Source organism: Dromiciops gliroides, chromosome 5 (assembly GCF_019393635.1).
Source record: "Dromiciops gliroides isolate mDroGli1 chromosome 5, mDroGli1.pri, whole genome shotgun sequence".
Classification (NCBI taxonomy): domain Eukaryota; kingdom Metazoa; phylum Chordata; class Mammalia; order Microbiotheria; family Microbiotheriidae; genus Dromiciops; species Dromiciops gliroides.
Genome location: NC_057865.1, coordinates 106,828,064 through 106,850,419, shown reverse-complemented (window position 1 = coordinate 106,850,419; position 22,356 = coordinate 106,828,064). Strand labels below are relative to the sequence as shown.

General features: G+C 38.1%; 1 protein-coding gene across 2 annotated transcripts in view; it reads right to left on the bottom strand.

The window, feature by feature from the left end:
• The window catches only part of KIAA1549 (KIAA1549 ortholog), a 110,106-nt gene that overhangs the window by 14,749 nt on the left and 73,001 nt on the right, over positions 1 to 22,356 (bottom strand). For both annotated transcript variants that reach the window (XM_043966618.1, XM_043966619.1), the window contains exons 16-17: positions 13,699 to 13,751; positions 4,081 to 4,238 (exon numbers count right to left, since the gene is read on the bottom strand). In XM_043966618.1, the coding sequence (XP_043822553.1) occupies positions 4,081 to 4,238; positions 13,699 to 13,751 (211 nt within the window). The remainder of the gene's footprint in view (positions 1 to 4,080; positions 4,239 to 13,698; positions 13,752 to 22,356) is intronic.

The window sequence follows — 22,356 nt, the reverse complement described above, 5'->3', positions numbered from 1 at the left end:
ACAAAGCTCTAGTAGATAAATTCCTGCTCTAGTGTCTCCAGGGCAGAGAGGTAACCCTGAATCTCCAAAGCCTATGCTTGCAGGTAGCATGCTCTTGGAAAGCCCTACCAATCTGAAATTGCTTCAATTAAGTACAAGCCTGGTGACAAACTGAATGTGTGTTGTGAGAAGATGTTCAGCACCAGAGAGCCGGCCATTAGCAACCCTAGAAGACTTGCTACTAAGCCACAGAAGAGGTAAGTGGATAGAGCACTGGCCTGGGAGTCCGGAGGACCTAAGTTCAAAGCTCACCTCATACACTTACTAGCTGTGTGGCCCTGGGCAAGTCACTTAACCCCAATTGCCTTAATATATATATCTATCTATCTCTATCTCTATCTATCTATCTTGCCCCTAGACCCAGATGGCTCTGAAGGAGAGAATGAGGTTGGTGACCTTGCACAGCCCTCTCTCACTTAAATCCAATTCAGTGCAAATCATGACATCACCCTGATGTCACGGTCCTCTTTCAGGATGAAGGACAAACAACATCTACGACCACATCAAAGAAATCACATATCAGTGAAGAAGTGAAACCAATCACTCAAACTATCCACCTGACAATTAAAGGATGCATAGATTTGGATCTCCCATAAGTGGGACAGAGGACCCACCTGGAGGAAGGCACAGATCTCTGAGGTATGGTTCAAGCACCAAAAAGAGAAAACCACAGTACTAAGAAAAGAAAAAAAAAACTTGTCCCAAACCACAAAAGTCAAAGGCACAGGCACAGTTTACAGAACCTATGAGATTCTGACTAATTCTCATGAGTGCATGCCGGACCATGGCTTTTCCAAAGTTTTACATGTAGCACATTTTCATAGTAATTAGCACATTTCAAGTCATAAAGCATAGTTCCCTTAAAATGCCAATTTATCCATCTGTGATAGTATTTAGACTAGGACAGAAATAATCTCTGAGACAGGTGTGTGTGTGTGTGTGTGAGTGAGTGAGTGAAAACTAACTCAATTACCAAATCAATAATTACTCACTAACCTGGGATGTTGCTTGGGAAAAGGAGCACTTGGGGTGAGGTGGCAGGTTGTGGGGGAACATTAGTAAGAAAGGAAAAGCTATTATCAATTAAAAAAAAACACCTGGAAATATTCTCACATAGAATCAAGAAACAAACTAACAGATAAAAGAGAAGAGAAAATGCTCCTATACCAAGGCAAAGCTTCAGTTTTCAGATGTTCCCAAAGGCCATCAAAACAAAGCATGAGAAGCCACAGAAAATACAGTCACTGCTCAGAACGTGAGACTGACGGACATTCCACACGAGTGGGTGAGGGGTTCCTTCCTTTCTTCCTCAGCTCCTTTTCTGAAAACAACTGCTCTCTGTATTGGCTTGAGAAGGACACCAAGACCAGAAAAAAATGACCATCACATTATTTCTTTTTCTTCTTCTTCTTCTTCTTTTTTTTTTTTTTTTTCAGGACAATGGGGGTTAAGTGACTTGCCCTGGGTCACGCACAGCTAGTTAGTATCAAGTGTCTGAGGTCATATTTGAACTCAGGTCTTCCTGAATCCAGGGCCGGTGCTTTATCCACTGTGCCACCTAGCTGCTGCCCATCCTATTACTTCTTTGTCAAGTTTTTCTCCACTTCTCTAAAACTAGATTATGGCATCTAAATTCCTGAAAGTTGAGTAAGATGTTTATAAGAAACATTTAGAAGTAAGTTCAATGAGTATGTTTGTAATTATAGGTGACCCTGAATTTTCAAAGGCTATGACAACACAGCACAACCTCTGGCAGGTCCCATCTTGATGAAAAGCTTTTGAGTATAGGTCTATGATGAACTATGAGGTTGACTGTCTAATGAATAATCTAGCTAAATTCCGAAAACCATCCCAGGTAAGAATCATGGAATAGGAGATTCACCACAACTCATGAAGACAGTCTACTAAGGAATACTGGAATTGTGTTCCAGGTTAATGGAGTGAGTGCCCACCCTGATGAAATCATGGACCTTCTTTTTTTTTGTTTGTTTTTGGTTTTTTTGGTTTTTTTTTTTTTGTATCATGGACCTTCTTGAAGTTTCAAAGCAAGCAAAACCTACATAAATGACTAGATATAACATTTGTGAACAAATCAAACTAATATAACATATTTTTATGTTTCTAAGTTAATAGGATTATTTTGGATTCATAAAGAGTGCTAGGCATTTCATTTGAAACTGTATCTATCTCCAAATGTCTAGCTTTTCCCTCTGATGGCTTCAAAATGTTCTGAAATTTTACATGTCTAACTATATTTGAAGCATATTCTTTTAAAATATGTATTGCAATTTTGATTTTTCTATTTTCCAAATATTTCTTCCAAGTGCAAGAAAATAATTTTCAGAAATAAAAGGAAGAGGAATAGAGGGGGAAAAAAGAAAGAAACGTTATATATAAAGACTTAACTGGATTGATAGGCTACAAAATATTAGGAAGAATATACATTCTAATTTTCAGATCCAAGTTTTAGAGCACAGAGTTACACTAGCTATTTAAGAATGGCCTTAGAAGTATATCAAATATACTTATTACTAGAGTTTGGGGCAGGAGGAAAAAGGAACTGGAGTAAATTTTCTCCCTGTAACAATGGTCATTCCCTTCCCCTATTACATATAGTCACACACCGTGTCTTTTGCCTTGGACTTTCAAGAGAGCTATAGTGAATAAAAAGAAGAAGAGAAACATGGGAAGAAGAGCAAAGTGGGAGAAGGAAGAGAAAAGGTAAAATGAAGAGCAAGAGAAAAAAGGGATTACATGTAGAGAAATCAGGAAGGGTGCCCTGGTGAGATTAACACCTTCTCAGAAAATGGAAGTGTCTTAAAGACATCAAAGGACCACCACTTCCCTCCTTTCTTCTCTTCTCATCTCCCCCATCTCATACCTTAAAAACTGTTTTTCATTAACCTAAAATTTAAAAAAATACAATCCAAAATAACCAATCCCATCCCACCTCCTTCTTAAACAAGGAATGAGTTGTGAATTGGTACCAGCATTCTGGAAAGCAATTTGGACCCATGCTCCAAAAGTTACTAAACTGTATTTACCCTTTGACTTAGCTTATACCCCTGCTAAGTCTAGACCACAAAGAAATTAAAGAAAGAAGAAAAAAAAACCCTACGCTCAAAATGAAAAGCTAAGGAGGTGTCTGTCCATCAACTGGGCCAACAAATTATGGAATTTGAATGGAATGGAATGTTACTATGCCATAAGAAATAATAGAATGTATAGTTTCAGAGGAAAGTGAAAAGGTTTCTATGAACTGATGGAGTCAAGTGAGCAAAATTAGGAGAACATGTAAATAACAACCCAGAGAAAAACAAGTCTGAAAGACTTTAGAACTCAGCAATGCTATGGTAGACCAGGAGTCCAGAGGCCTGAAAATGAACCACAGTACTCTTCTCCTTCTGGGGACATATTGGACATAGATTTTTTTGATATGGCTGATGTGCAATTAGTTTTGATGAACTATGCAAATTTGTCATGAGGATTTAATTTTTTAAAATTTCTCAGTTGAGTAGACAGTAAGAGGAAGACAATATAAATGCTTATAAAAATAAATTAATTACTTAAAAAAGCCAAAGACATTCCATTTTATATAGTTATGAAAGGCTTAAAGCAGATTGTTGGAGACTTGAATGAAGGACTGTTGCTATTCCCATTTGAGCAGTATAAACAGAGATCTGATTTGGGAGTCAAAATTCCATCCTTGTCTTGTTTTGGTTTGTTTGGGTTTTTTTTGTTGTTGTTTGTTTTTGGCAGGGCAATGAGGGTTAAGTGACTTGCTCAGGGTCACCCAGCTAGTAAGTGTTAAGTCTCTGAGGTCAAATTTGAACTCAGGTCCTCCTGAATCCAGAGCTGGTGCTTTATCCACTGCACCACCCAGCTGCCCCCCATCCTTGTCTTGTAAGGGACAAGAAAAAGGTTTCTGGGGTAGCAAAAAGACATCCATTTCTGAAGAACATCGGGCAATTATGATGGACTTTTTTCTCAGGAGGATAATTGAAGGCAGATGCTTTAACCAAAAATTCTTAACACATGTACCTGAAGTGCCTCCAACAGGTCGGGGCCGGGCCACTGATGGTATCTCTTCTGGATAGATCCCTCGGGTGGCAAATGCAGCCTCGGCTGATGACTGGGTATGCTGTGACTCAGGTGGTATCAGTTCTGAGGACTGGAGCAAACCAGGGCCAAAACTGGGTCTGAGGGGAAAAAAAAGCAGTCTCGTGTCAAATGTGCACCTTCATTCCATCTCTGCCTCCCCATCCCCCAACCAAGAAGTCTTCCTCTTCTAGACTGGAAAAATAAAACCAAATTGATCACCACAAGCCTTGAAAGTCAACGGTTATATGACATAGGTGGAGATGGCTTCTGCTTTTGGAGACCCTAATTGCTAGGAGGTTTCTCCTTTACATCAAAGTTGAAATTGCCTCTTACAAACATCCATTCATTGCTCTTGGTTGCTACCTTTTGCAGTCAAACAGAATGCAGCTAAGACCTCTAAGCTATCTTCCATATGACAGTCTTCCAACCACTTGAAGTCAGCTACTGGTACACCCTGGATCTCCTTTTCTTTGAGCTAACCATGGTTAGCTTCTTTTAAAAAAATTATTTTAACATTTTTATTTTATTTTTAATAAAAGTATTTTATTTTTCCAGTTACATGTAAGGATAATTTGTTTTCATAGGATTTTTAGTTCCAAATTTTTCTCCCACCCTCCCTTCCCTCCCTCCTCCCCATGATGGAAAGCAATCTGATATAAGTTATATATGTACAATCACATTAAAGATATTTCTGCATTAGTCATATTGTGAAAGAAAAATCAGAGCACAAGGGAAAAACCTCAAAAAAGAAGGAAAAAAAAACAGCCCCAAAGTAGAAACAGTATGGTTCAATCTGCCTTCATAATCCACAGTTCTTTTTTTGGATGTTGAGAACATTTTCTATCATGAGTTCTTTGAAATTGTGTTGGATCATTGAATTGCTGAGAAGAGCCAAGTCTATCACAGTTGTTCATCACAAAATGTTGCTGTTACTGTGTACAATGTTCTCCTCGTTCTACTCCTCTCAGTCAGCATCAGTTCATGCAAGTCCTTCCAGTTTTCTCTGAAATTCTCCTGCTCCTCATTTCTTACAATACAATAGTATTCCATTACATTCATATACCACAACTTATTTAGCCATTCCCCAATGGATGGGCATTCCCTCCATTTCCAGTTCTTTGCCACCACAAAGAGAGCTGCTATAAATATTTTTGTCCATGTGGGTCCTTTTCCCTCTTCTATGATCTCTTTGGGATACAGACCTAGCAGTGGTAGCCCTGGGTCAAAGGGTATGAACAGTCCCATAGCCCTTTGGGCACAGTTCATGGTTAGCTTCTTAATAGTTATGTGCATTATAAGACTTACACAGGAATGGCAATTTTAAAAGATGAGATAAAGATATAATGGTTGGTCCTAGAGCTAATGAGAAGCCCGTAGAGTTTATCGACTAGGGAAGTGACATGGTTAGACCCATTCTTTAGGAAAAGTACTTCGGCAGTGGTACGGAAGATGGAATTGCAGTGGGGTAAAGCTCTGAGGCAGTTAGGAGGCTAACTGATTAGGGGAAGGGGGATGGCATAAAACCAAGAGGGCCTTGGATTGACCCCAAGGAATCAACTTAAGGGTAGGGAAAATGGGTCACATTCCAATCTACTCTTTATAGACAAGAGATAAAAGAGTACAGAAAATGCTTCTAAATAAGTTTTGGGATGTATATGAATGTCATAAAAACAAAGCACTAGAAGGGAGGGAAATTACAGAATTTGATGACTGCTCAGAAAAAGAGACTGATGAGTGTTCTACATAAGGGTGGGAGGGGTTCCCTCCTTTTCTCCGGCTTCTTTTATTTTTGTTTCCTACAAAACTATACTTATTCCCTTCAATACATTCTCACACCATCCTTCCCTAGTCTCAGGCTCTTCAAGTGGGAAAGATAAAACTTAATCTGATTCAGGCCCACCTAGCAACTATGTAAGCAAATCCATCTCCACCTTCAGTATTCCTATACTCTTGCCCAACCAGAGCAAAGAGTTCTTTGCTTTGGGACCAATAGCTGGTGAATCAGGCACTTCCCTCCCTCCCTCCCAATCCCCTTCCCCCCCCCACACACATTTACTTCACATTTTTTGTTGGGAAAGAGAGAACAGCACCATCACCCTTAAAGTCTCTCAGATTCTCAACCTCCTTACCCTTCTTTCCTCATTCAATTAAGCTGCTCTCTTCAAAGTTACCAATGTTCTTTTGCCTGCCAAATCTCAGTCTTTTTTCAGTTTTCATCCTTCTTGACCTCTCTGCAGCATTTGAAATTGGTGGCCACCCTCTGATCCTCAATACTTACTTTCTCCTCTATATGTTGCTGTGATACTGCCCTTCCTCAGTCTCCTTTGCAGCAGCAACACCATCCATATCATGCCCCTCTAGATGTGGGTGTACCCCAAGCTTTTGTCCTGGGCCCTCATCTCTCACCTGGCATCAGTTTCCACAGAGATTTCATTAGCTTCTCTTAAAAGATGTCCACCAGATCTACAAATTCAGCCTTAGTCTCTCTCCTGAGTTTGTTCCATGTAACGAACTACCTGTTAGATATTTCAGACTGTATGAGCTATAAACATCTCAAATTTCTAAAAGGGAACTCTTTACTTCACCCCCCCCCAAACTTCTTTATTTCTGTTGAGCATACCTATATCCTTATAGTTATACAGGTTTGCCACCCTGGCATGGTCTTTAAGCCCTCATTTCATATATTCAATCAATTATATAGATATAAACACTTCTACCCCCACACTGTTACATACATCGCCTCTACTCCACTCACACAGTAACTATTCTAATTTTTTTTTAATCTTTTTTTTTTTTTTTAGTGAGGCAATTAGGGTTAAGTGACTTGCCCAGGGTCACACAGCTAGTAAGTGTTAAGTGTCTGAGGCCAGATTTGAACTCAGGTCCTCCTGACTCCAGGGCCGGTGCTCTATCCACTGCACCATCTAGCTGCCCCCACTATTCTAATTTAAGGCTTCATCTCTTGCCCAGATTATTACAATAGTCTTCTAACTGACTTTACTACCTCAAAGCTTTAGCCCACTCCAATTCCAATCTCCATATAGCTGTCAAAGTTCTTTTCCTAAAAAACTGGTCTAACCATGTCATTTTCCATAACGCCACTGGCTCCTTATTACCTCTTTTTAACTATAACTTTATCTCATTCTTTTAAAATTTCTATTCTTATGTTTTATAAGGTAGATAATTATTAACACAATAGTATATATAATTAATAAGTATAATATAATCATGTTACAATTATAATTGATATAGTTAACATAATTATAATTGATATAGTTAATAAATAAGTAAATACACATATATATGTTCCAAAGTTGTTGTGTTTTTTTTGTTTGGGGGGGGGTTTGTTTTGGGTTTTTTGGGAGGTTTGTTTGGGGGGGGCCAATGAGGGTTAAGTGACTTTCCCAGGGTCACACAACTAGTAAGTGTTAAGTGTCTGAGGCCAGATTTGAGCTCAGGTCCTCCTGAATCCAGGGCCAGTGCTTTATCCACTGCACCACCTAGCTACCCCCATTGTTGGGGGGTTTTTAATTGATATGGGTGCACAGTCAAAAAAGTTTGTCAGTTCCTACCCTGGTATACCTTCAACGAGTTCAAGAACTTTTTAAACTGTGGTGGCCAGAACTGAACATAATACTTCTAGGTAGGGGTGGATCTCGGCAGAGGACGGGAATTATCACTGTCTTAATTCTACATAAACTATGTCTCTCAATGCAGTCTAAGATTACACGTGCTATTTGGATGCTATATTACTCAGCTGAGCTTGTAAAAAAACCCAAATCTTTTTCTGATGAACTGCGCCTCCCTTGTCTTGTATTCATGATTATTTTTTTGACCCATGTAAGACTTTCTATTTATTCCTATTCAATTTCATTTAATTAGATTAGGCCCAATGTTTATGCCAGCTTTAAGTGGGCTCTAACTGCTGCTAAAGAATTTGATACAGTAGAGAAACACTGCTGGATTTTCTTTCAGATTCTGTGGCTTAACTACCTGCATGACATTGGGTGAGTGGTTTTACCTTCTGGGGCCTCAGTTTCCTCAAGTGTAAAATGAGGGGTTAAACAAGATGACCTCTAAGTTTCTTTCCATTTCTCAGTCTATACTATGATCCTTCAGTGATTTCCCCAAATGTCTATTTCAAACCTGCTGTTTATCTTCCATTTCTATACATATTTTCTTCACTATCAGTAGATGGCCTCCTTCCCAATACATGAGATTATGACCATAACCTCACTTATCTTCCCTCTTCTCTACTTCTGTCTTTACACTCATTCTTTATTCCTTCTCTTCCACCTGAGAGTTATCCTTTCTCCTTTATCATCTTCTTCAAGACACCGCAGCCTCAAACAACTCTAATCTCATTAGCATCTTTAATCTCTCCCACTCCTTTTCCTTCCCTTCTGCCTTCAAAAAAAGATCTCCTCTACATTGAAAATGCCAACTTTGTGGTATCTTCTTGATACCAATAGCTACCATCTTATTTCTATCTCCCAAATCTCTTGAATGAATTACCTGTATCTGCTCCCTCCACTTCTACACCACCTCTGTTCTTCATCTCCAAGCAATCTGACTTGCACAGAGACGACCCTCACTCTCACTGTTCTAACTCCCAGAAAGCCTGTGCTTTCTTCTTATCCAAATTCTACCTATCCTTGCATGCCTAGATTTAATTCCACTTCCTTCAGGAAACTCTCCCAGACAACCCCCATTGGAAATTATCTTTCTCTACTCAAAACTCTGATAGCACTTATAGGCCATATGATCCATAAAATTATATAACCTTTTAAGCTGTTGGAAGAGTTTATCTAAATCAATCTAATCTGAGGATTTATTTACAGGTGAAAAGAGGCCCAAGAAATAATGGTAGAGTCCAAACTAGATTTAAACTTGCTACCTCCTGATCTAATTCATCATTGTTTCAGCCATCTTGTCTGGGGCTGAAGATGATGAGACTCTAAATGGAATGAGAAAGTTGTTCTTGGGCACTGGAGAAGGGAAATAAAGGTTGAATTTGATTACTTGGTCAGGCTGCAAATGAACAATTATACCTAATACTAGAACAATTATGTATAATGCTAATTTCAGATCATGAAATCTCATGCTGTCATGCCTGTTGATTCAATTAAATGTCTGTCGATGTTCATTCGTTACATCTTTCAATAAGCATAGATCTATCCAGCTACAATATGGTATAACAGAAGCAGTGTGGTATAATTTTTTTTTACTATGTGAGGTTGGACAAGTTTGAACCTCGGTTTCTTAATTTATAAAATGGGCATTATGATAACTGTATTATCTACCTTTCAGAGCTGCTATTGGCAAACTGAGAATACATTTTAAAGTGCTATAGAAATGTGAATCATCTGTCCATCTCCATCTGTCACATGATTTATCACTTGATTATATACTGTTTTGTTCTCTAATTGCTTCATATGTCATACCTTATGAGGAATATGAAGAGGTAGTGAATTGCATCCAGACTCGACTGCCTTATATACTTAGATGCTCCAGTGAATCTATAATCTCTCCAACAGTGAATGAAGATGGCAACTCATCTATGCCTTCTCAACCTGTGCCGTTCCACAGAGTTCCCATCAAGGATGACCCCCACATGTTAGAGGCCTTTCTCTCTTTTAATACTTCAAAGATCTTAGTACCACACCGGGAAGTCTGTTACCTTTTTTTTCCAGTCACACGTATCTTTGACAATAACTTCTATGCTGTTTCTAGTGCAAAAGTCACTGCTGTTTCAGTCTACTTACACCCACCATCTGTCCATTGCCTGAACTTTAGATTCTCCTGAGATTGTGGTGTTTATAACATCTCTAGAATATCAATGTGGAAAAGATGGTCTTTGGCAGCAGCATGGAAACGAAAAGGACTGAATAATTTCCCCATATTTTCCAATTTGTTTCTTCAATTCAAGTCTGGGCCCAGTTCATCGTTCATCTGTAGCATCTATTCAAAATGCATGGATTTATAGACTAACTCCATGGTCTGCCTATCCAGCTCGATGTCAGAATTTGGACAATGGATTCTTTATCTACCTTGTTCATAGGACCACAGATTTTATTCATAGGACCATAGATTTAGAACTGGAAGATTTCAGAACTTAGAGTTCCTTCACTTTCAGTTCAACCCCTCAGTTCTGCAGATGAGGAAACAAAAGGTCAAGAAATATTAAATAACTTGCCCAGTGTCACACAGTTAGTAAAGATCTGAGGCAGGATTTCAACCTGAGTTTTCCTGACTCCAGGTCCAGTGTCCCTTTTTTTTTTTTTTTTTTGGGTGAGGGTTGTTAGTTGGCCATGGATATCACTGAAGAGGTTCTGTAGTGTTCAGAGGATTGATACAATCAACACAAGGTTATCCACGTACAGTAGCATCTGGACAAACTTGTCATCTACAAGGAAACATTTTTCCATTTGGACACTGCATAAGACATCCTCCATGTACCAACAAATGCCTCTGACAAGCATGCCTCTGTCTGTCTTAGGGTTCAATTAAGTCTGACGATAGAATTATCACAGAGCAAAGTTTCCTCCGATTATTGCTTATATCAAGAAATCTTGTAGGATCTTAACACATGACATGGGAAAAACAGTAACATGGCACTATAATTCTAGGGCTGGAAGGGACTTCAGAGGCCACCTTGATCAACCCTTTTATTTTATTGAGGACACTGAGGCCCAGAAAGCTTACCTGACTTGCCCAAAGTCATACAGGTAGTAAGGGATTCAAACCCAGATCTTATGACTCCAGGTTCAGTGCTCTTTCCATTGTAGCATGTCTTGTGGAAGGAGTGGTTTCAAGGCTACAATGGTTTTGCTCTTCTGAGTCAAATGTTCTATAATTTACAAACAACAGACACATGATGATGGATTCTTCATAATTCACAGACAACTGTGTGATTGTGAAGATATGGTCTGTTACAAAAATATAATTTCTGGAAGCTTGCTTATTTTCTTCTCACATTTCATCCAGGATATTTTCAATGCATAATGCATAGACTAATATGATAAGGAGTTTTATAGAGTTTAGAAAGGAAGTACCTGGGTCAGTAGGCACTGATTTTTTCTCATTTGCCTTTTTTGAGTAATCACGCAGTGCTATCATTTTCATTCTTCTTGACTATTCCCCTATTATAGGCACCCTGAGTGCCTTTAAAATTGTGTCACCACCAGCACAATTTTTTTTCTGTGTTTATTTGGTTAGGTCCCTTCTTCATTTTCTTGGGTGCCATTTCTGTTTCTTCATAGTACATCGAGTACTTAAGGGTTAAGAGTTCAAATGTGGCAATATCACTGTACTCAATGAGTTGAACAGATGGTTCTAGAAACAATGACAGGAGTCTTCACCCTGTAGGTCCCATGTTTATCTTCTGTGGGAACACTTAGCTAGAATTATTTTAATCTTAGGTCTGACATCCGCTTAAGCCTCATCATGACTGCTATTTACCATTCTGAGTTTCCTAATCTTCATATATTTGTTGCCTTTCTCCCTCTTTAAGATACCTCTGGAGGGTTACTTTATGAATTTTTCATTTCACAAAAGAACTTATTCAAGCCTATAACTAAGCAGTTAAAGTTTAAGGGAAATGTTGCCCATTTTCTTAGGTGATCTAACCTGTTTTATGTTTAGTCTGCGTGACCAAGGTAGTTAAGCTCATGAAGGACATAAATTATACCTTTGTAAGTGATGCAATCTGCTTTTCCAATTAGTGTTTGAATTGCAAACTCCATGGATATTAATCACAGGTCAAAGTCGCCCTTGTTATGACTGGTCTGTACTGCGCTGTCCTGAAGTTAATGCCCCTTGTGATGACTGCAGCATTGGGTTTCTCCTCACTAGAGGTATAATTAAATTAATGCAGATCTATTTTAGGAAACCTCTTAGAATCTGTACCCCTATTCTCATATCCCAAAGGGCAGAAGTAGCTTCAGAGGGCTTGATACCATGGCAAAGAGGGGACACAGAAGGACAAAGCCATAACAGCAGCAACACCGGCAAGCTTGGCGTCAGAAGAAGGTTCGCTAGGTTCTTCTCATGTCTCTATAGTCCTCCCCTGCACATTCCTGAGGGAGGAGGTTGGAATGAAATAGTTAAGATGGTGATTGGGAGTTAAGTGCAGGTTCTCGATGTTGAGTATCTTCTAGTTGTGACAGACCCTTACCAATGGATTCTCCACTTTACCACCTATATTTAAGCAAAAGTTGGATGATTATTTGGTGGGGATGTGTGAGAGGAGACTCTGGAATGAATTGAACTAAATGAATTTTTTTTTTTAAAGTGAGGCAATTGGGGTTAAGTGACTTGCCCAGGGTCACACAGCTAGTAAGTGTTAAGTGTCTGAAGCCAGATTTGAACTCAGGTACTCCTGACTCCAGGGCCAGTGCTCTATCCACTGTGCCACCTAGCTGTCCCAGAACTAAATGAATTCTAAGGTTTCTTCAAACTCTAAGATCCTATGTTGCTATATGCCAGTGTAAATCCTGAACTCTGACCTCATATGTAACTCACAGTCTCAGAGAAAATAAAGAGGAAAAGGAAACAGAAGAATAGAACTTGTTGCGACAGCCAGAACATACAGCTGTGTGTGTGTGTGTGTGTGTGTGTGTGTGTTTGTACTTTTTTACCTCTCCGCCAGTAACCTTCTCACCCTGAAGATGCCTCCATGCTGCAGCCCTCTTTCTCTTCTTTTTTTTTTGGGGGGGGGGTAGGGCAATGAGGGTTAAGTGACTTGCCCAAGGTCACACAGCTAGTAAGTGTCAAGTGTCTGAGACCAGATTTTAGCTCAGGTCCTCCTGAATCTAGGCCTGGTGCTTTATCCACTGTGCCACCTAGCTGCCCCTCTGCAGCCCTCTCTTCTGATTGGTGATTCCCCAGCTTGGACCACCATTTCTTGAGATGCCCAGACCATGTGCACTTCACTCCCAGCTCCAGTGCTCTCTCCAAAGACCTCTGTACCTCCCTGCCAACAGTCTTGCTCCTCTGCAGGTATCTGCCCCCTCCCCTGCCCCAGTGCTTTCTTGCTTCCCCTTTTTGTTATTTTCCCTACTTAGGATGTCAGATCCTTTAGGGTAAGGACTAGTTTTTTGTTTATATTTATACTTCTAATGTCTAGTGCAATACCTGGTACAGACCAAGTGCTTAATAAATGTTATATCTATCTCTCTGTGAGAGGGTGAGTATATGAGACGGTTGTATCAGTGTGTGTGTTTGTACATTGAAGAAAAAAGTGGAAAGAAGTGTTTGTGTGTGGAACAAACGGCAGAACAAAAAGCAAGAAGGAAATGCATAAGAAAATCCAAGCCCTTCTATTTTTTTTTTTTTAGAAGTTACCAGTGGTTGTATGAAGACAATTCCAGAATATTTCTCTATTATCCTGGATAGATAAAAAAGACATAGCTCAGACAGGGTTTTTTCTCATTTGCCCACAATACTTAAAAGGAAGAACTATAGGAAATGTAGGGTACAAATTTCTCATACTTGTTATGGAAGCAAAAGGTATTTCATGAGACTAATGCAAAATACCGTTCCCTTTAAAAATAGTACCTTGACAGAGGACCTGGTGCTGACGGAGGAGTCATCCCATAATCTTCATATCGCTGGGGGGAGGGGGAAGAGAAGAAAGGAGAAAAAGAAGATAAGACAAATATTCATACTTTAAAAATAATAATCATTTTAATTTAAAGTTTTGAGTTCCAAATTCTATGCCTCCTTCCTCTCCCCCCCTCCCTGAGTCGGTAAGCAATCAGATATAGGCTATACATATGCAATTATGTAAAACATTACCATTTTACTGATTTTGTATAAGAAAACTCAAATAAAAGAAAAAATGGAAGAAAGAAAGTGAAAAATAGCATGCTTCAGTCTGTGTTCAATCAATATCAGTTCTTTCTTTGAAGGTGGATAGTATGTTTCACCATTGTCTTGGGATTGTCTTAGATCCTTGTCAAATATTTATACTTGATATAAAGTGGCAAGAGTAAACACCGCCAGTTTAGTTTTGCAGATTTTTACTTTCAGGAGCTTACTGGTCCCCCCAAATTTTATCTTGCAGTTGATAGATGGAGCTGCCAGAAAGTGCTAAGTGCCTCAGTCACAGAGATCAAAGTACCAGGCTCCAATCACAAATGTAGCTAAATATGACCTTTACAATAACAGCTAAACATTAAAGAACACCCTATTTGAAGACAATGTGGAACAAGGGCTAAACTGGTAAACTCACAGGCATGATTTAATGCTTCCCACTTACTATCTTTATCAATTTACTGTAACCCATCGAGCTAGAATCAGATCAGGATGTAGTTCCATGTAGGTCATCCTGAGTCATAAAGGTAACTCAGAAGGTAGTTTAGAGTCAGTTCTCTTTCCAGACGCCTTGTATGTTCCTGGTGCTAGGGTTTCAGAGACTCCAGGCCAAATTACTGTCAAATGTTCTTGTAGTTTCTCACAGTTCTTGGCTTATGTGTTCCTTGCTAAGCATCTTCTTACTTCCACTTGCTTTTTAACTTATTGGTTGTTAAGATCCCTAGGCTTGAATACTTACTCCATCTCTAAGGGATTACTATTGCCAATGAGAGGAACGACACCTGATAAACTTGGTCCCTCTATAGTGAGACTAAAACAACCATGTCTCTAAGACAAATCAGAACAACTCCAGGTTTAGCCAGAGGTTAGGGCATTTTCTGAGGGCTCCTTGCCTGGATAAGGGGCACTCTTCCTCATTAGGGGGAACCTGATCTCTTTTAACTTACCTTGGCCCTTTAAGACCTAGAAGGCTTCCAATGGAGGTAGAGGCAACTTAACAGCTCTGAGCTGCCTCTGATTATAAATAAGAGCTTATATTTAGATGTAGAAGGAAAATTAGAGATTGAGTCCAATAGCCACACCCCTTTTATATAGGTGAGTTAACTAAGACCCAGGGAAATTAAATGGTGTGTCCAAGGTCATTTATATTGAGGGAGGGAGGGAGGGAGAGGAAGCAGGGGCAGGCAGAGAGATAGAGACACACACACACACAGACACAGAAACAAAGAGAGAGCACCAGGGTTTGAATTCAGGTCCTCCAACTACAAATCCAGTACTTTTTTGGGGGGGGATTGAGGCAATTGGGGTTAAGTGACTTGCCCAGGGTCACACAGCTAGTAAGAATCAAGTGTCTGAAGCTGGATTTGAACTCAAGTCCTCCTGAATCCAGGGGGTGGTACTCTATCCATTGTGCCACCTAACTGCCCCAGTGCTCTTTCCACTGTACAAAAGACTTACTCATTAAAGCAAATAATATTCTTCTTGGTATGACCAACCCTAGTGAAACTTTCTGTGCTTTCCAACTTTTTGTCAAATCACTGATCTTAGACCCTGACTTAGAACCATGTTTAACCCTTCTGGGTACTATGAGCAAATTTGCTCAACTGAGTTTGCCCAAATCTTGTGTCTAGAGACTGCAACCAGATCACACCTATACACCCTAAGTTGCACCTAGTTTACCTCACCTAGTCCTACTGGATTAATATAACTATCAGTTCCAGGCTTTATTTCCAAATTTTCTGGGATCACTGAACATCCAGAAGAAAAAACAACAGCAATATATCAACATTCTTAGGAGAGCTAGATAGTGTGGTGGAGAGAGCCCTGGGATTGCAATCAGGAAGACATGTTCAAGAGTTTCAAATCTGGCCTCAGACACTTTACTAGGTGCAACCTGGGGCAAGTCATTTAACCCTGTTTGCCTCAGTTTCCTCATCTGGAAAAAAGGAGCTAGAGAACGAATCGGCAAACTGCTCCAGTATCTTTGCCAAGAAAACCCAAAGTAATCATGTGGGCACATAAGGATGCAGTGGGAAGAATAGACAAAGGATAGAAAAGATGTACAAAAATTTTAATACTACATTTTAACTCTCTTATCACAGTCCCAGATATGTTTATAGACAAAGGAGAAAAGGTAACAAATAAAGTAAAGATGGGAAAAGCAGCTGGAACAGACCAAGTATATACAAAGAAGGTTTATGCTAGAGACAACTAAGGTCATTGTGGGATTGATTCGTTAGTGATCTGAAGAAAAGAAAGATACCAAAGGTAGGTAAAAAATGATAGACATTAATACTGACAAAATGTAACCAGGAGAATACAACTTCTGACTCATATACATACTTTCCCATGTATATAAAATCTTTATGAGAATACTCTACATAAACATTGAAAGCATACTTACTTAACCAATCAACAGGTATTAAATGTACTAAATGTCTACTACAGGGCAGGCAGTAAGTTTGGTGTTATATGAATGAAGCAATCTCTTCTCTCAAGGAACATACATTCTAACAGGGAAGACAACGAGTACAAGGGAACAGGAAATGAGGGAACAGACAACAAGTACAAAGGAACAAAACAAGCAACAGGGAAGACAAAAGTACATATTTAAATACATACAAAATAAATATAGGGATTATCAGGAGGGAACAGGCAGATTTTCACAAGTAATACTACACTTCAGACCATGTCTTTAATGATCATACAATTAACTAAAAGAAGTTTCCACTATGCCTACCTATTATAATTTTTTTCTATAAAAACAAACAAACAAACATTTGATTTGGGGGCAGCTAGGTGGCACAGTGGCTTCAGGAGGACCTGAGTTCAAATCCGGTCTCAGCCACTTGACACTTACTAGCTGTGTGGCCCTGGGCAAGTCACTTAACCCTCATTGCCCTGCCAAAACAAAAAAACCCATTTGATTTGATGAAGCAAAACCTTGCCTTAAACTGTCTCTACAACAAAGTGTCTCCTTTCAAAATTACATAAAAGATATAACAAAAGAGGTGGCACAACCCTTAGATCATTAATACATTAACAAAGCATAAAACAGAGAGATATCTAGTCATTAATGCAGTCTAAATCAAAATGAGATTCTATATAGATGGTGAGGTCTTCCAGATGCATCTTTTTGAAAAGGGCACTGTACTGATTACATCAAGCTCTGTAACCTTGTAAAGTCTCTTCAGTGAAGAATGCCTATTGTCTAAACTAGTGGTGTTAAGTTCAAATAGAAAGAATCCCTGCAGCTATATAGTGACTCTGAAAACCACAAATTAATATTATCTATGTTGTACTATATTTTTATTTTAACTCAAGCATTTCCCAATTACATTTTAATCTGGTTCTGGCTGTACTTAGGAGTTCAGTCAAAGATATTACAATATGCAATGGGGAGATGAATGGTAGGCATATGACAGTTGTAACATATGACAAATAAGAACTTAAAAAGGAGATGTGGTGAAAGGATGTCATTAAAGAAATCTATGATAAAAAAGAGATGGAATCATCCCAGGGCAAGAGCGAAGGATGCTTTAGCCTATATGCTTCTCTGGTATTCTCACAGTCTTAAGAGAACCCCAACATGTTGACTGAACCCTCTCTGAAATCATGGAGGACAAGGACAAGAATAAAAAAAAAAGGAAGAAGAAGAAGAGTCAGCATGGATGTGTTATGATTTGTATCACAGGAAGGAATAATCTCATCAATAAAAAAACAGATTCATTGAAGTACTGGAGTATACTTTTTGAATGATTATATCCTAAAATTTATAAATAAAGATGTAACTCACATCTCTCTAGAACCTAGAACTTTTATTGTACACTCTGGATACAGAAAGATTCCTTTAGCTAGGGGTCGTCAGAACTGATTTCTAAAGGGGCTTATATCCCTTCTACAGAACGTAATTTTGCTATTTCAGGCCAGGTTGGTATCAGGAGCCTTGTTATAACATTACAACAGAGATTTCACAGTTGTGTAACTTTGGGCAAGTCATTTAACCTCTTTGAGTTTTAATATCCTCATCTGTAAAATTGGAATAAGAATAAAAATAATGACAACCATAAAAATCCAATGTGATAATGTATACAAAAAATTTGCAGACCTAGAAGCCCTATAAAAATGTCAGTTATTAATCCAATGATCTGAATTACACATACAAAAAAAATCCCATCTCAATATACCTAGAGGCATCTAGGTGGTGAAATGAATATAACACTGAACCGGGAGTAAACAAGACCCAAGTTCAACTCCAGTCTCAGACATTTACTAGCTGTGTGATGCTAGGCACAGCATTTAACCTCTATCTGCCTCAGTTTCCCTCATCTGTAAAATGGGGGGATAAGAGTACCTATCTTCTAGGGTTATGAAAATATTTGTAAAGCACTTTGCAAACTTAAAGTGCTATTTAAGTATTGTTGTTGTTGTTATTGCCCAATCCTCTTTGTTCACAATAAAAAGGGCAAGTTTGAGTCAAGGAGGGGAGAACAATTTTTTAACAGCACCTAAATGGATGGACTTGAGTTGAAGATAAAAAAAAATGTCTGGAAAGATTTGCTCATGAAACCATCTAAAGATTCTCATAAGCTCCTTGCCTGACACTAACAAATTCTTTCTAGATGAGAAATTCACTTTATTTACAGAAATTGAAATATGATCTGTCAAGTGTAATGACTCAGTATTTGCACAACTGACAACTGGCAAACAACAATGTGTGAAAGTAGACAAACAATAACCAAAGTTCATGTAGGAACAGAAGACACCATGAAATCCTAATTTCTGTGGTTTTATTGTTATCATAGAGAACAAAGGTTGGGTTTTCCCCCCAAGTAGCAAACAGAAACTTTCAAGACACTTTGCATAAACCCATACAATTCTTTTGGGTGCAACCAGATATATCCAATGTTTCTATTTTTCTGCTGATCAAACTAACAAGATAAAGCTTCAATCTGACATTTTAAATAATTTCTTAAGAGACAGCTAGAATTTTTTTCTACCATGTTCTATGACCATAAGACTGATTTCCCTATATTTAACAAAAGGATAACCTAAAAGAAATTTTGTGTGTGTGTGTGTGTGTATACACACGTGAATTTTTATATAATATGTGTAATTTCATATATATATATATACATAAATTTATTTTAAAACTGCTTTCATGTTCAAGTGTGTTAAAAAGGTTTGAAAGGGAAAGGCCATTTAGTATCTTTGAAAAAAGTTACTTATCATGATATTAGATTTTTTTTAAAAAGATTGCTGGAAAGTGAGTGTTGCTAGAAGCAAAATATCAAAATCTGTAGAACTAAAGAAACTTCATTGTATGGTAATGCCTTTTTTGTGAAGGGAAGATTATCAACCAATGGATTAATTTATGAGGTAACTCTAATTTTTAAAATAAATAAATAAATAATTCAGAATTTTTCCCTGTTCTATGTAAAAAAAAAACAAAAAACAAATTTTTTCATACTGATTTTTTAAACTTTGTGTTCCAAATTTTCTTCCTCCCTTCCTCCTCACCCCTCCCTAAGAAACTGAGCAATTTTGGGGCAGCTAGGTGGCGCAGTAGATAGAGCACTGGCCCTGGATTCAGGAGTACCCGAGTTCAAATCTGGCCTCAGACACTTAACATTTACTAGCTGTGTGACCCTGGGCAAGTCACTTAACCCCAACTGCCTCACAAAAAAACCAAACAAACGAACGAACAACAACAACAAAAAAAAACAGAAAAGAAATCAAGCAATTCAATATAAGTTATATATGTACAGTCATGCAAAATATCTTTGCATTAGTCAGGTTGTGAAAGAAAACAGACAAAATAACTTTAGAAAGAGGAACTAGCAAATAAAATTATACTTCAATCTGTATTCAAATACTATCAGTTCTTTCTTTGTTGATGGTTTGCATTCATACATCTTTCTGATAGCATCTTGCTCATCATTTCTTTCACAATTATTATTGCTAACTGTATTACCCTCCATCCTATTCCCTCCCCTTGATATTTACTCTATTTTCTATCTTCTTTCACCCTATCCCTCCTCAAAAGTATTTTGCTTTTTACTGCCCCCCTCTCAATCTGCCCTCCCTTCCTTTGCCTCTCCCCCCTTATTCCTTCCCCTCCCACTTTTCCTCTGAGGTAACTCTACATGAGAAATACCCTTTACCAATGTAACTCCCCTGTAACTTAGTCTTAAGGAATTCCAGGTCTTCCTTATTCCAAGACAGTTCCATATCTACTCCACTATATATGTTCTCATACTAAATCACTCCCAAATACTCAAAATTTATCTCCTTATCTCATAGATTTGAATGTTCTCTCCAGTGATCCACATCACAACCACCTAGCTCTTTCCATTCTATGAGTCTTGTCCATTTCCTCTACTAAGTTTCTCACTTTCTCCTGATACACAAGGATACCAATGGAGCACTTCCTGTTACCCCTCACCCCTGCAACACAGCCAGTCCATGTTCTCATCTTACAAAATACATTTCTCTAATGATGTAAATTAGATCTATTTGAATCGAATTCCTGTTTCTCACTGTTTATAGGTGGCAGCCTGCTTATAACCACCATGCATTTCTCTACTGTCCTCTGTATGATATTCATTTTGGTTTTTTTAGAGACTGTAGTATCTCATGTGTTGCAGTCATACAAAAACATCATAAAATATTGGCAACAATATTTTATTAAAATTATTTAAAATATTGGGCTTTTTTCCAATTTGAAACTTGATATTTTTATTTTAAATCTTCTTTTCAATTCCAAGCAGTTAACTTTTATTAGTTGTAGAAGTCATCAAAATCATCAATAGAGGTGTTGTGGTTTCTAGAACATAAAGCTACCTCAGTTTCAGAGTTGCCATAATCAGATTCACCATATTTATTAATATTAACATTAATAATATTAATTAAATATGGGCCTTTCTTTCTGAGAGATAATGGAGGTCTCTAAAAAGGAGCTTTTCAATTTCCTGAGGAAATCTAGCTTGCTTTCCTTTTAATTCTAGTCCTAACTAATTGTTGATATGTATCGTCTGTCTCAGATAAAAATATTGAAAGACAAACTCTATAGATTATCCTTCTGGCTACATATTATAATCTGGGCAATAGATTTCCATTTTTCACTTGGTCTTTTCCATACGGATGTTCAGGTCAAACTCTTTGCAGAGGTTACAAATATCTTCCAGGAGGCCCTGAAAGGTTTTCTGACTTGGGTCTCATTTATTCATTCATTTATAATTAATTATATGCACATAGTATCTGTATTAGATAATATACAGGCATATTATCTAATATATGTAGTTTCTGATTAACTAATGGTTTTCTTTTTTCAATATTAATAAGGTTCAAGAATTTCCCCCCTTCTTTGGTATCCTCCTGCTTTCAAGATAGCTTGTAAATTAATTCCACAATGCCCTTAACAACAGTGTTATTATCAGCATGGATATGTCTCCCATCTTTGATCACAATAGTGGCATTTTTCCTTCCTCTATAAGAACATCTGTGACTATGATGTTAAGAGTCTGAGTGACGTGGCTCTTCTGTCCTTGATAATGAAATGATATAAAAATGTCTGCAGATTTTTTCCATTTTTCTTCTGTCAGTTGTACTCATTCAATTTTAATCAATAAAGCCTTTGGGACAATTCTGTTTAGTTGGCTCTCTTGCCAAGCTATCTTTAAATAGTGTTTACCCTTCACTGCTTTCTCTTGGCATTATGAGTTGATGCTACTCATAGTCTCCTTTGTAAAATTTTGCAAACAAGTTTATCATTCTCATTTAGTTGCTATGGCAACCTCTGGCTGCCATTTCTCTCTTACTGGCAAGGAAATCAAGTGTTTGCTGATGAAGATGCTTTTTTTTTTTTTTTTTTTTTGGTGAGGCAATTGCAGTTAAGTGACTTGCCTAGGGTCATACAGCTAGATGAAGATGCTTTTTAAGGCTTTTTTGTTCTTGTTAAAGCAACTGAATTGTAACAGTTAAACTTCTGTATAAATTATGGTTTGAGCATATGATATTTTTCCTATCTATTGCCCATTTTCATTGCTGATTACTTGCTTATTCATTTGGGATTGAAATATTTTAATTTTGTTATATCTTTTTTTCCCATTATTATTCTTTTTTCCAGCCTTTTACAAATTCTCACCTTAGCTTTGACATGTCCCTGGTCTGATCGTGTACAGAAAAATGACTTAAGAATCAATAAAAAGTCTTTTCCTGGAGCAGTGAGGTGGTACAGTGGGTAGAACAATGGACCTGAAGTCAGGAAGGTCTGAGTTCAAATCTAGCCTCAGACACTAGTTGTGTGACTCTGAGCAAGTCACTTAACCTTGTTTGCCTCAGTTTCCTCATTTGTAAAATTATCTGGATAAGGAAATGGCAAATCAGTATCTCTTCCAA